The following is a 15842-nucleotide window of genomic DNA, read 5'->3' on the forward strand; positions in this document are numbered from 1 at the left end:
ATTGTCATACTGATATTCTGTACACACTGTGAAGACCACTGAGACAAATGTAACATTTGTGATATTGGGCTATATAAATAAACATTGATTGATATTATCTTTGCTTTTTAATGACTGACTTTAAATGCCATTTTCTTAATGTCTTACATTTTTTGTAAAGCACTTTGAATTGCCTTGTGTTGAAAGGTGCTATATAAATAAACTTGCCTAATGTAAACAAACACAGTTAACACAGCAAAATAATTTAAGTTATTTAATAAGAGTACATTTAGAAATACTATACAGGCAAGGAAAATATGACAAATTACTGTAAAAAAAATGTGTGCAGTATATCTGAATTTCAAGTGAAGGTGGCGTGCATTTTAAAGAGAGCATTGTGCAGACATTTGAAAAATGTATATTAGATATTCTGCATTTTTAAGATTTCAATAATACATAGGATGTGCTTGACACAGGAAATGTTTTTATGCAAATGAAAACAGGATCAGATCTGGAAAGCGTAAAACACTTTCTTTCTAAAACATGATCAAATCTACATATAACGCTAAATATTTATAACATATATTCAAAGTAATAAATTACATATCAGACTCATCTTGCCTGTCATGTAACATCTTTCTCTTCAAGTGTTTTTCTGAGATGTTGCCATGCCGATGCTCCTGTCCCGACCTTGGCAGGAATTGATTCCTTTGTGTTGGATCATGAATAGAGTCCGTTTGCCATGCAGTCTTGAATTGTGTTAGAGATATAATGAAAGAAGGAGGAAGAGAGAAAAAGAAGCCAACAGACCATCTGGACACATCTTAATTGTCTAACCTGAAACATGGAAACTAACAATTATAAAGGGCTCTGTGGACTGTGGTGATGGTCATTGAAAGGCAGAAAAGACAGAAATACTCTAGTGTGCTTAGATTTGTTTGATATGGGATTGATTGCAGATCCGGTAGAGGTGCTGACTGCAGAAATATAAATGTTTTTTTTCTTTTTTGTCTCCATCAGCCACCAAACTGGGCCCGGAGGCGTTCCGATTTGACAGCGGAGGAGAAGCCACGGCCACCAGACTGAACGACAGATACTACATCCTCCGCCCAGAGGTCATCGAGAGCTACATGTACATGTGGAGGCTGACCCATGACCCCAAGTACAGAGAGTGGGGGTGGGAGGCTGTTCAGGTGAGACACCCCAACACAGGCTACGTTAAATAACGCTGTTTTTGGGAGCAGGGCTCGAGCTTAAGGACGTCCCGTCGTCCCGGGGCCGAAAAAAATAGTGTCAGGGAGGATAACAAATAATTTTGGGACGAATTTGGGACGAGAGTTAAAATAAAAATACCCTGCTAACTCTACTACAAACGGCGATGAAAATGAAACCGACTGCACGTTTTGTGTAGCACACAGTTATTAAACCTCCTTGTCAACATAAACACCATCATTAACACACACGCACAAAACATTTAGAAACCCGCGAAATACACACACATGTAGCTACAGCTGTGCCGCTGGCTGTCAGCCAGCCGCCCAGCTGGCTGTGCCTGCGAATTCCTGGCCCGCAAATTCTCGGGTCTAGCTATGTACTGAGTGTGTGTATTTCGCGGGTTGAGTGATGTACAATGGCATCCCGTGGAGGAATTCTGAAATGTTTTACCGTTACATCACAAAAATGCACAGCAGAACCAGACCCTGGAGCGCTGGCCTCTTTATTTACTTACTCCTCTTCATCCCCTATGGGTAATAAGGCTGAGATGAGAACTCTCCATCGTATTTAGTCCTTAGCAATATGCTGCGCCTCCCCATGTAGGGATGGGTACCGAGCCCCGGTATTAAACGGGCCCCGGGGCGGAATTATTAAAGACAGTGGTAACGTTAAGCTCCGACGTTATCGGACTTTTTATCGGTACTGGAGACATTTAAAAAATATATGTCATATGTATTATTGCTACATACACATTATATCGCAGTTTTAGTTTCACCAACTCCGTTTCTAATATGCAATAAGACTACAACATGCGTCTATGATGTATTTTCGAGCTTTCCAATCCAGACGAGATCTCTCTCTCTCCCGTCTGTGTGCGAGGGGGCGGGCCGTTTGTAAAGGTCTCCTGACTGTGTTGCAGACTGTCATCTGTGGTTACTCTGGGTTCTGTCTTCAGTACAGAGTGTTGGATTTTTTTGTTAATTGGATGGGACTTGATTGGATTCAATATTAGAGTAATTTTCTCGTTTGTGTGTTTGTTTAAATATATTTGGCCTTTGTTTATGTGATTGAATGATTTACTCATAAAAAGGTTGATGAATTATCATCTAATGATTTGTATGATGTTTTATTTATGTTAAAGGTCACTTTGAATGATTTTAACTAATGATAATGTAGAAAAACTAACATTTTAAATTCGGGACGGTCCACATTCATTTCGGGACGGCTTAGAATGTATTTCGGGACGGTTCCGGGAGGATGGGGAAAAAAGTTAGTCGAGAGCCCTGTTTGGGAGATGAGAAATATTTATTGAAACTAGCCATGTTGGCAAAGCTAAGATACTTAGAGTCAGAGGATATGATCGTCAGAACCTCGGTAAACCTTTTTAATGTTTTTCAGTCTTTCAGTGGAGCATGATGTAAACACCACATTTAGTTTCCTTGATTACGCTAATTCTTAGTCTTGTTTATCCTGTCTTGCACAGTAATGGCCCCATCATAACCAACCAAATGACGGTGTGACAGTACCTTTCGGAACATTTTAAATCAAAGCTTTTGTAACTGTAAATGTTAGCCGTAATGTAGTGATTGCATTGTTATTATCCTCCCATTTTATTATAAACAATTACTTTTTTTTGGGGTCCCGTATCTGTCTTTTGATCAATATTTACTATTCAGGGACAGTTTTAGTCTAGATAGGTTTGCATTTTGTGAGACTACAACTTGCTGCAACCGTCCAATCTACATGACAGTTACATACATTTCAAAAGGTCAATGTGAACAGAAACTGGCCCAAATAAACTGAAATATAAAAGATACACTATAAACAAACTTTAAGAAGCGTGCCAGCCTATCAAACCTTAATCCAACACTCTCTTCATTTAAAGTAATGTAGAGGCAGTTACTTCCTCCATTGCATGATAAAACCTGCTGTGTGGATTTCTAGTCCTTGAATCTAATACTTGTTTAAATGTAATATCCGTAAATAAATATCGTCTTATATTCAGTCTAGTAAGGTTCAAATAATAATTGCGTGTTATGATTAAGTGGGAGATGCAGTACATTATAATGTTACAACCTAAACCAAGTAGTAGCTTGGAGTCAGATTTTATAAAATGTACCCATCTTTCATGTCAAGCCCCTTTAACACCCTCAATTACCCTCCGCCAGCCCCCCTGATATTGCGTGGCACTATACATTAGCGTGAGGATCAGGCGGCGGCAGTAGCAGTAGGTGAAGGTTGAGCACTATTATTAATGTGGCAATCGACAGGACATTAGCTTCAGTAAACTGCAGAGGGCTGCCATGAAAGATTCCACATTAATTGAGTGTGCAGAGAAGTGGAGGGATCACGCTGAAGACACTGACAGTCCTTTAATTATCGGGCACAAAGGTTGCGAGCGGTGCACAATGCGTCTGTTCGTGAACATCAAGCATTAACACGTCGGGGTCTTTGTTAATTAGCACATATAAGCCAGACCTTTGTAGCAGGTAGTAATGGGCTAATCCGCTTGGTTAGCTCAGCCACTCTCCATTAGCTCTTGTCAGATTTAGCATCGCTCAGGCTTTGACATGTTTCACCATCATTTACTTTTCCTTAGTGCACAAAGACACACGTTATTTTACGAGTAGAGGATTTGAGTTTTTATTCGTCAAAATATATCAGACTGAATATGTTTTCCTATCACAGTACAGTGGAGATAAAGGTGAAAACTGATTAAGAGGGTGAATAAATGAATGAGGTAGTGTTGATTCAATTCAGCCATAACTTTGGAGAGGAAAAGAAAAAAATGTTGTAGATGCAAAATTTGGAAGAAATACCTAATTTAGCGATTATTTTTTATCCATAATGCAATTTCCATATGGTTTACATATTCAAATTATATAAAATATGTTAATGATTTGGTTTTAAAGATAATTTGCGTCAAATATGTTAAGTCTGTAGAATAAAATGTGCAACCTTGAATGTCTCTGCACCTCTGCACTTTAACACATATTGTGCCTGCGATTTGAATATTGCACCATTTTGCGATTACAATAAACTCAATTGAATGTGCAGACCTAATGCATTTTCACATTTAAAGAAGCCTTATTATGCTTTTTGGGGTTTTCATATCATGTCACAGTAGAGGCACCATATACAAATATGAACCTGAAAATGAGCGTAATGTGTCCTCATAAACCTTGACCTCTCACCTCTCAGGCGCTGGAGCAGCACTGCAGGGTGGAGTCCGGCTTCTCGGGGATCCGTGACGTTTACACCCTGACAGCGAGCCACGACAACATGCAGCAGAGCTTCTTCCTCTCAGAAACACTCAAGTAAGTCCTGTTTCCTCAGCACATCTCCCTGTGGCAGATGGCACTTTACAATCTGCATGTATAACCATCAAAGATATAGAAAGTAATAATAGGATCCAAAGCTGGAGCGTCATCCATTCTGCGAGTCAGACATCAGTGCACTGATTCCAATCACACTTTGAATGAGATCTTCTCCATTTCGCTTGTGAATGAAAATAAATCAGGGCCGACTGTAGGGTCACTTAGCAACACAAAAATATTCAGGGTGCATATTCTGGTCAGCAGTCTCCAGAAAACTTTAAACAGCAGACTGCCTCACCGTCCCTAATGCTCGCACTTTAGAGCGACTAATCTTGACAAAAAATCTTTGCTCGTGAATAATTAAGCGAGATTAAGCTGGCAAAGCTATCACCAGCTGGGGACAGGGGATTTTATTTTGTGTTTACACTGTGTCTCTATGTGTATTTGATTACTTTGTGGAATGAGATAAATAATACCAAATAAAGCAAATAAATGATGATGTATTAAGATAAAATAAGATCCCCAGAAGTAATTTCACAAGCTACCCAGCAGCGTCATTTGTTTCCTCTTTTTTATTATGTTATTCAACATATTGATGTTGTCTCGTCTGCACTGTCCCCTTTAACACTGTACATTTCCTCTGTGGGACAAAGAAAGGATTTCTGATTCTGATAGAGTTAAGCTACGATATGACTGATTTACTCTAAAAGGAAGAATTGGCACTCCTTTGGAAATCTGAAGAATTGTACTCAAGGAGCCTAGATGTTTAGTTTATTTATGTATTTAATCGTTTATTTGGTAGGGACATTGCACATTAATGAAAACTTAAAACAATAAATGTGCCGAGCGTAAATATGCCGGATTTTGCTTTGAGCTACTTTCCATCACATAAAACATTTAAGAAAATGACATTTACAAACATAGAAAATACAAATACATGAAATGCAAGAAAAGTGCAAAAGAGCAAGAGCAGAATATACAAGTATTTATGACATGGCAATACAATTAGTTTATTCTTTATAGTGTCGTGGATCAACTGTCACAAACTGTAAATGTGGGATTATGGGGCAGCTTTAGCAAACATTGCTCATTTCCAGCTGTTGTCCCCGGCCAGATGATAATAGGCACACTTCAAATCAACAGCATTAGTTATAGAAAAAGGATGAAAGGATAAAAGAGAACAATACAATGCAAACTACACACGTTACTACATACATGTCACATATAGCACATAACAGAAACGAGAGGCATCATCCATGATCACAACATGTAACACACACGCCATATCCAACACAGACTAGTGTGTGCAGGTGTAGTTCTCAGTGAACCATGTTGTTTATATGTAAATGATGTTTTTCCTGTGCTCAGGTATCTGTACCTGCTGTTCTCTGATGACGACCTCCTCTCTCTGGAGGACTGGGTCTTCAACACAGAAGCCCACCCGCTGCCCATCATCCGCAGGAGCTGCCTGGAGGACCCGGCCCCACAGGACAAGACGGTCTCCGAATAGGACTGAACTCCAACCACCACAGAGACATTTGCACAGTTCATGTGCACACACACAGATTTCAATGCCGGTTCAGTCTTTTCAGGAGCGGGACTCTCAATTCCTTTCCCGTGAAGGATGTCGTCGTTTTACGCTGTGATTGTATATCCTTTCGCCGGGGTTACTTCCTGCTGGCCCGTCTTTTTTGTGGACAATCAAGACAAACATGACTTTCATGAAAAGAGCACCTTTTTCTTTCCTTCTTTCCTCTGTGAGGAAACCAGTATAACTTGCAGACCCAAATGTAATGGGAGGAGGGTTGAACTACGGGCCATATTGTCAGAAAGAGAGAGAAACGTATAGAAAACCACTTTAAGTTTGTTGTTTTCTTAATTTTTAGTGATGAATAATTTCCTGTTTTTTTCTCGTCATAGCGTTTTTTCCTTTGTGAGTACACTCTTTGACCAAAGGTTTCTTTGCATTTCTATTTCCCTCTTTTTCCAGTAATGTGTTTTTCGTGAGAGTCGACAGGAAGTTAAATGAACGAGGATTGAATTGTAATGAATATTGATTAATGTACAGACAAACATGAAATGTGATTCTCAGATCCACTTCCAAACTAATGTTGATGTCATGGTTCTTACTGAAACAAGCTTGAATGAATTTCTTAACAGTTCGGGGGTGTCAGGATAGGGGCCGTGTCTTATGCATCCAGTGACCATTGTTTTTTAAATGATATTGGGTTGAGTTTCCACTGTGTGCTTGGGTTATTTTGTGCACAGGACAATGCTTTCTCAGTCCTCTCAGCCTTTCAAATCAAAGTAACAAATGGAGTACTGTCAGTTCTGTAGCTGTAATGCACAACATCATGGAAGAAAAACACTTCCCTGTCCGGATCCAAATGTGTTTTCCTGTTTCTGTTGTAGTTCTGCTTCACCCTGCCTTTACATGTGAATCCATACAGCTGGTTTCCATCACTGTTCTTTCATCACTGCTGCCCCCCCACAGTGTGGAGCGAATGTGCTGTACATACAGATGAAGTGAGTGACCCTAGTATGAGCTTTTCTTGATTTAATGTGGTTTGTTTTTCTTAACTTCAGTGGTTATTTGTCTGGGTTCTCTTTTGATTTGCTTCCCTCAGGTGTTTCAGTAAAAAAAAAAAAAAAGGAAACTTACTTTAAGTCTAGTTATTGCTGATATTAATTATTGTTATTACTTATTCTTACTGTTTGATTTAACTTTCATTGTTGAATATTTTCAAGTACTGATAAAAAAGACCTGTGCAACTTTGTACATTTAAAACAATCACTGTTTGTTGTGGGTTTTTTTCAATTAGCCTTAATTAATTATTCATATACAAAGTTTAAAGGGGCCCTATTGTGCTTTTTGGGAGTTTACCTTTCCTACAGTGTGTTATATAGGTGCATGTAAATGGTCTGCAAAGGCTAAAATCTTAAAAGTTCACACCAGAGGGAGTTTCTTGCGCTTCATCATATTATCCATGATAGGCGGGACATCTCTAACCAATCACAACAGAGACGGCCAGCTAACCAATCAGAGCAGACTGGTCTCTGGTTTCAGACTGAGGGTGAAAAGAGGTGCTGAAGCACAGGCAGTATGAGAAAAATAAAGACCTTTTTGAACAGTACAGAATACAAATATGAACCAGCCTCATCCCAATACCCCTCCTCGACTCCTCCTTCTCTTCCCCTCCTCCGGGACTTGACCCGGAAATCGATCAAGACACGCCATTTTGAAGGACGTCCCAATAGCTGAAATGTACACGGAGGAGTCGAGGAGGGGTGAGGGAGGAGTATGGGCATAGATATGTCTCATAATTATTTGTGTGAACATAAAAATAATTTGTGTGTAAATATGTGATTTGGAAATGTAAAACAACATCCACAAATGCATTTAAAAGATTTACAAACTCACAAATAAATGTGCAAGTGTAAAACGGATCTGCAAATACGCTAAATATTTTCACAAATAAAAAAAAGATCTGTGATTATCTCTTTAACATTGACAACTTTCGATCAGGCATTTGTGAATCCATTTTGTATTTGCCGACCAAAAATGCGCTTGCGGATCTCAAATCTCTGCTCGTGGATCTCACATTTCTGCTTGTGGATCGTCTTTTTACACACGGAATTTTGAGACATATTTTCCGCCGGTCTTTGCTAAAAATCTACTCGTGTCACTCGGTGATTTTCGGAAACCACGTGATGGCCCGCTGATGATGACATTTCTGCATGTTTTCAAAGTAAGAGCATGATGGTTTGTTTAATGCTGTTTTTTTTTTATAATGAACAGCTGACAATAGAGGTAGTACTGTATACAAATTAAACTGAAATGACTTAATAAACTTTTTCTGACACTAACAACATGTAATAATAGACATAAACAAGCTAACCGATTGAGGCAGCAGTGCAAATTGATAATTACAATTTGAATGGAGTCTGGTTTCTTTGTCAAGACCATAGAGAGCGGCTTCAAAATCTCACAGCAAGGTTAAGTGGTGAAATTATTATAAACATAGTTTACAGCTGAACTGATATACATGTTATTGAGGTTGGCCTTTCTGTTAGGAGGCTAAACTACGTTGTGCTGCTTCATCACATTACTATGCTTCCAACTCCATTGTTTCTCCAAAGTGGGGTGTACCGAACTCCATCTACTAAATGTTATACACTGACTGTGGATAAGTTCCTCGGTCAGTGTATGTTTTGGTCATTGGATTTTCTTTTCACAAAAGGATATTCAAAAACAAAAAACGACTGGATATTTAATTTTCGTTTTCAAATTGAAAAACCAAAATTGAAATACAAGGCATTTTTCTTTATCATGGTCAAAAATGGATTTACTAAACTTAAAAAACGGGATGATTTTCATTGTCTACTTCTCAAAACAAAAAATAAAATCACTAGAAAACAGAAACAAAAAAACCCTCGTTTTTTCATATTCTGCTACCGGAAGTTGTCTTTCAAAATAAGAGCGCAGATAAGGACGGTCAATCCGTGTATCTAGGGTCCATTTGTTTTCACAACGAAAACAGCCAAGACACATATTGAGCCCAGAAAATGAATGTTATTAAGGGCTGTGAATATAATAGGCCTATGTCTAAAATGGACAACATTATTTGGGGATTTCAACTATACAGCGATTCTGCACTCCGGTCAGCTCAGCCGTCTCTCGAGTTTGTTATTATTTTTTCTGCCAATAGTTCTTCATGAGATCGATCATGTTGGACTCATAGGCTAGTAGTGAAACGACTCCCACAACAAATACTATGAAGTACTTACTGTGTACTTTTTGAGACATGATATCATATCAGCAATACTGCCAGTCAGTATGTCCGGCGGCAGCAGCATTTTTACCCCTTGGAAAGTATTGCCCGCTATTTAAATTGACTTTGATTGAGGTTAATAACAATATTGATATAAGATATATAGATATAGCATATGTGATGCAGTCTTTCTGAACACTTTTAAAATAAAATACTGCAAATTAAGAATGTTTGTAATGTTCTGCACAGATAGTGCCTTAATTAACTTGAATCTGCAAACACGTGGGCAGCTTTATTAATACAGCAGATGAAAAGATTTGTGGAAGGATACATTCTTCATGGGCTTCAATGGCTCTCAGATAAAGGGCGTGTTATGGTTGCTTGTGTTATCCTCAGATAGTGGTTTATTTATTTAATAACTAGTGACATTTTAATAAATATTGCAAAAAAGGGCTCCAAAAAAGGCATATACAGTGGGGCAAAAAAGTATTTAGTCAGCCACCAATTGTGCAAGTTCTCCCACTTAAAACAATGAGAGAGGCCTGTAATTTTCAGGTATACCTCTACTATGAGAGACAGAATGGGGGGAAAAAATCGAGAAAATCACATTGTCTGATTTTTAAAGAATTTATTTGCAAATTCTGGTGGAAAATAAGTATTTGGTCAATAACAAAAGTTCATCTCAATACTTTGTTATATACCCTTTGTTGGCAATGACAGAGGTCAAACGTTTTTTGTAAGTCTTCACAAGATTTTCACACACTGTTGCTGGTATTTTGGCCCATACCTCCATGCAGATCTCCTCTAGAGCAGTGATGTTTTGGGGCTGTCGCTGGGCAACACGGACTTTCAACTCCCTCCAAAGATTTTCTATGGGGTTGAGATCTGGAGACTGGCTAGGCCACTCCAGGACCTTGAAATGCTTCTTACGAAGCCACTCCTTCGTTGCCCGGGCGGTGTGTTTGGGATCATTGTCATGCTGAAAGACCCAGCCACGTTTCATCTTCAATGCCCTTGCTGATGGAAGGAGGTTGTCACTCAAAATCTCACGATACATGGCCCCATTCATTCTTTCCTTTACACGGATCAGTCGTCTTGGTCCCTTTGCAGAAAAACAGCCCCAAAGCATGATGTTTCCACCCCCATGTTTCACAGTAGGTATGGTGTTCTTTGGATGCAACTCAGCATTCTTTCTCCTCCAAACACGTCTAGTTGAGTTTTTACCAAAAAGTTCTATTTTGGTTTCATCTGACCATATGACATTCTCCCAATCCTCTTCTGGATCATCTAAATGCTCTCTAGCAAACTTCAGACGGGCCTGGACATGTACTGGCTTAAGCAGGGGGACACGTCTGGCACTGCAGGATTTGAGTCCCTGGTGGCGTAGTGTGTTACTGATGGTAGCCTTTGTTACTTTGGTCCCAGCTCTCTGCAGGTCATTGACTAGGTCCCCCCGTGTGGTTCTGAGATTTTTTCTCACCGTTCTTGTGATCATTTTGACCCCACGGGGTGAGATCTTGCGTGGAGCCCCAGATCGAGGGAGATTATCAGTGGTCTTGTATGGCTTCCATCTTCTAATAATTGCTCCCACAGTTGATTTCTTCACACCAAGCTGCTTACCTATTGCAGATTCAGTCTTCCCAGCCTGGTGCAGGTCTACAATTTTGTTTCTGGTGTCCTTTGACAGCTCTTTGGTCTTGGCCATAGTGGAGTTTGGAGTGTGACTGTTTGAGGTTGTGGACAGGTGTCTTTTATACTGATAACGAGTTCAAACAGGTGCCATTAATACAGTTAACAAGTGGAGGACAGAGGAGGCTCTTAAAGAAGAAGTTACAGGTCTGTGAGAGCCATAAATCTTGTTTGTTTGTAGGTGACCAAATACTTATTTTACCGAGGAATTTAACAATTAATTCATTCAAAATCCTACAATGTGATTTCCTGGATTCTTTCCCCCCATTCTGTCTCTCATAGTTGAAGTGTACCTAGGATGAAAATTACAGGGCTCTCTCATCTTTTTTTAAGTGGGAGAACTTGCACATTTGGTGGCTGACTAAATACTTTTTTTCCCCACTGTACAGTATATATGTAACCTGGCCGGCTTAACCAGTCTGTATTTCTTCAAGCACCACAAGATTCATAGTTTATAAAGTACAATTCTGGGCCATTGATTGTGTCATTTCTCCAAACACATGCCTGTTTTGAAGCCTTAAAATTGTGCAGGAAAAGGACTTCACATTGTATTATGCTTAAAGACAGGACTATTCAGTTAAGAGAAGAGAAAAAAGGAAAGAAAATTGTTATAATGGGTGATGTAACATTAATGACATACATAATATGAGGTCCTTGGCACTCAGACTTTAGAGGGGTCATTTTGTGATCATGGGACATCACCCTTACAGCATCAGGACAATATCATATGGAGTCAGACACTGGAAGTGTGCTGGAGGCATTGACTGGGACTGATGGAAGGATGAGGCTGATGAGACTGAAAAATCTGCGAGGAACGAACTAGCGGCAGAGGAATAATTATATATTAAAAGACAGCAGCATCATAAGAGGGCAACCCTGTGACAGAGTGTGATACTTTGCTGAAGGATATTTGTGACTATCTATCCAGGCCAGACTCTAAAGACTTTCCAAGGTATACAAATGCTGCTGCTGATATCATGTCTACCATCCTCTTAAAATACTCTGTCCAACAATATCAGTCTCAGGAAGAAAGGTGTTTTAGCGCTGATTAAAACACAGACACACACATACACAAAGACATGCACACACACACAGACAGAGACACACACAGAGACACACACAGACAGACACACACATACACACAGGCACACACCCACACAGACACACACACATACACACACACACAGACACGCACAGACACATACACACAGACACACGCAAAGAAAACCTTTTTAATTCATATAGAGTTTTTTTTTCTATTTCTTTTGTAGAAATCCTTGGTGTTTCAATACCCTCGTAGCACATTGTTGCCCTGAGGCAACAGTATGGAAGCAAACAAGAGACAGAAGTATTTGAATTTTATTAGACAACGAATTTATAGCATTGAAAATAATTACTTTGAAAATCATGAATCTGAATTTGTTTTGCTCCGAATTTATCTATGTGAAATAAAAATGTAAAAATTCAAGTTAAAACAATTTGAATGTTCAAATTCAGATCCCAAAAATTCAAGTGAAAAAAATTCGACGTCAAATATTTCGGTGTTTAAAATTCGATGTAAAAAAATTCGGTGTGTAAAATTCGACGTCAAAAATTGCGATGCAGCCTCATCCGGGCTGCGTCTATCGTTATTCCAACCCAGTTTAGATTTTGCTTCCGCATTACGCAAGAACGTAGCTCTACGCGACAGCGTCATAGCCTTCTTCTTCGGCTGTTATAGCAACCTGGCGTTACATCTCTATGGGCGGCAAATATGATCTGACAAGCGAAATACCGTCCTTTTAAACGCCCATAATTATAATTATAATTATAATAATAAAATAGTGCTTCTTTGTCAATATGACTGACGACCACACTTATGCAGTGCTGAGGTAATGTTAATTCATCATTTAATATTCATTCCTGATGGATATAAGAGGGATACATTAGCAAACATCTGTATATATAGCCTATATAATGTTTCGTTTTTTTGTTTGTCATGTAACATATTAACGTTTTGACCTTCTGTTTAGGATGTAAAGGTATCTATTTAATATTTTATTGAATGTCTATTTTGTTATATAATACAACATTTGACATTAATAACATATAAACGTTTGTAAAATATAAAAATGAAATGTTGGGACATTTATAAAAATGTATTCCTTTACATAAAAGTGCTTTCCAGAGGTGTAAGAAGTGATAAGATCTTGTACTGTACTTGAGTAAAGGTACAAGTACCAGAGTGTAGAAATACTCAATACTTTTATTATATTGTGTTGTTTATATATATATATGTATGTGTGTGTGTGTACAAATGAATTAATATAAAGTGTATGTGAGTGTGTGTATAAATGAATGAATACATCTGTGTGTATACATGTGTGAGTACATATAAGTGTGTGTTTATATGTTTATAAATGAATAAATGTGTGTATATATATATAAAACAGTATCATTAAATAATGCTGTGTGTGTATAAATGAATGAATACATCTGTGTATATTTATGAATAAATACATGTGTGAGTACATATAAGTGTGTGTGTATATGAATAAATGTATATATAAAATAGTATCATTAAATATATATATATAAAATAGTATCATTAAATAATGCTGTCAAATAAATGAAGTGCACAGTAATAGTCAAGGTTATATTCAATATTCTGCTGATAAGATAATATATTTAAAACGTCTTTTGTTTGTCCTGAAAACGACATTTGAGAATACACACAGGCTATTTATAGATGATAAAACACCAGTAATACAATCTCAGGAATCTTCGATATGGCTTTGATTACAGGATCGTTTACTTTCAGTCAACAAACAAACAGGATCGTTTACTTTCAGTCAACAAATCCTTTGGAAAGACAAAAAACAACTATTCATCCTGCTTTACCGCGACCGCTATAACAGCCGAAGAATAACAGCCGAAGAAGAAGGCTATGACGCTATCGCGTAGAGCTACGTTCTTGCGTAATGCGGAAGCAAAATCTAAACTGGGTTGGAATAACGATAGACGCAGCCCGGATGATGCATCGAATTTTATACACCGAATTTTTTGACATCGAATTTTTTGACGTTGAATTTTTGGGATCTGAATTTGAACATTCGAATTTTTTTCACTTGAATTTTTACATTTTTATTTCACATAGGTCAATTCGGAGCAAAAACATTCAGATACATGATTTTCAAAGTAATTATTTTCAATGCTATAAATTCGGTGTCTAATAAAATTCAAATACTTCTGTCTCTTGTTTGCTTCCATACAACAGACCAACCCCTGGTTGAGGGGGGGGGGGGGGGTCACATTTTATAATTGATATAATATCAGGGACCCCTAAGCTCCTAAAAAACATGGTGAAACATTTTTTTCCTTCCAAAATAAAAAGTCATGCCATAGAGGGTTAAGGCACTATCTGTGCAGAACATTACAAATATTCTTAATTTGCAGTATTTTATTTTAAAAGTGTTCAGAAAGACTGCATCAAATATGCTATATCTAATATCAATATTGTTAACTTCAAAGGGGTACAAATGCTGCTGCCGGACTACTGACTGGCAGTATTGCTGATATCATGTCTACCATATCCTCTAAAATACTCCGTCCAATAATATCAGTCTCATGAAGAAAGGTGTTTTAACGCTGATTCAAAAATAGCAGAGAAACATGCATTCTTGTTCTCAGGAGGGGACATTGACAGAGGATTACTCAAAAAGTACACAGTAAGTACTTTATAGTACTTGTTGTAGGAGTAGTTTCACTACTAGCCTACTGAGTCCAACAGGATCGATCTCACGAAGAACTATTGGCAGAAGAAATAATGAGAGACGGCTGAGCTGACCGCAGTGCAGAATCTGTATAGTTGAAATCTCCAAACAATGTTGTCCATTTTAGACATAGGCCTATTATATTCACAGCCCTTAATAACATTCATTTTCTGGGCTCAATATGTGTCTTGGCTGTTTTCGTTGTGGAAACAAATGGACCGTAGATACACGGATTGACCGTCCTTATCTGCGCTCTTATTTTGAAAGACAACTTCCGGTAGCAGAATATGAAAAACCGGGGATTTCTTTTTCTGTTTTCTAGTGATTTTATTTTTTGTTTTGAGAAGTAGAAAATGAAAATCATCCCGTTTTTTAAGTTTAGTAAATCCATTTTTTATTTTGGTTTTTCAATTTGAAAACGAAAATCAAATATCCAGTCGTTTTTAGTTTTTGAATATCCATTTGTGAAAAGAAAATCCAATGACCAAAACATACACTGACCTTCCTCAAACTTCAAAACATACAAACCATCCCTTTTTTTAAATGTCAACTATTGCTGCCACTTCCACATCAATAGGCCGGAGTACTTTTCCCAGTACTGTATAGTTCCGATATAGTTCCGAAAATGTGCTTTCACGTCAAAAAATGCGGAACTAGAACTTAGTTCATGAGAACCTTTTCACCCCCTTTTCAGTCCCTGCTAGAGAGCAGGTATATATGGGAGAAAAAGGTTCCCATTTCTGATTGGCTGGGCGGATTGCAAACCACGCCCCGTAAAACTCCCAAAAAGTTTTGTGAAGCCGCCATTTTATTTGCTCGCATTAGCATTATTAGCATTAGCATTAGCCAAGCGCACAAACGGAGAGAGACTAACTTATGGCAACACAAAAGAAAACATGGGAGCGGTGGAGATGAGGAGGTGTCGGCGTTTCAGGCGATTTACTCGGAAGGTTTCAGTAGAAGCTGCTGGGAGTCCCAGCAGCTTCTACTGAAGCCAGTCCCCAACTCCAGGGACTTCCGGCCGGGGACTTTGGGTGGCAGTATACGCCGTGAAGTTGTTTGCGGCCTGCCAGTAAACCCAAAGCAGAAGAAGAAGAAGAAGAAGAAGAAGTGACGTC

General features: G+C 38.4%; 1 protein-coding gene across 2 annotated transcripts in view; it reads left to right on the plus strand.

Moving 5' to 3' along the window:
• The window catches only part of LOC117557108 (mannosyl-oligosaccharide 1,2-alpha-mannosidase IA), a gene marked incomplete at its 5' end in the record, with an annotated part of 133450 nt that extends 126148 nt beyond the window's left edge, over positions 1 to 7302 (plus strand). For both annotated transcript variants that reach the window (XM_034232796.1, XM_034232802.1), the window contains 3 exon segments: positions 1000 to 1172; positions 4396 to 4511; positions 5880 to 7302. In XM_034232796.1, coding sequence (XP_034088687.1) covers positions 1000 to 1172; positions 4396 to 4511; positions 5880 to 6021 — 431 coding nt within the window.
• Between the last annotated feature and the right edge of the window lie 8540 nt (positions 7303 to 15842).

Source organism: Gymnodraco acuticeps, unplaced genomic scaffold (assembly GCF_902827175.1).
Source record: "Gymnodraco acuticeps unplaced genomic scaffold, fGymAcu1.1, whole genome shotgun sequence".
Lineage (NCBI taxonomy): Eukaryota > Metazoa > Chordata > Actinopteri > Perciformes > Bathydraconidae > Gymnodraco > Gymnodraco acuticeps.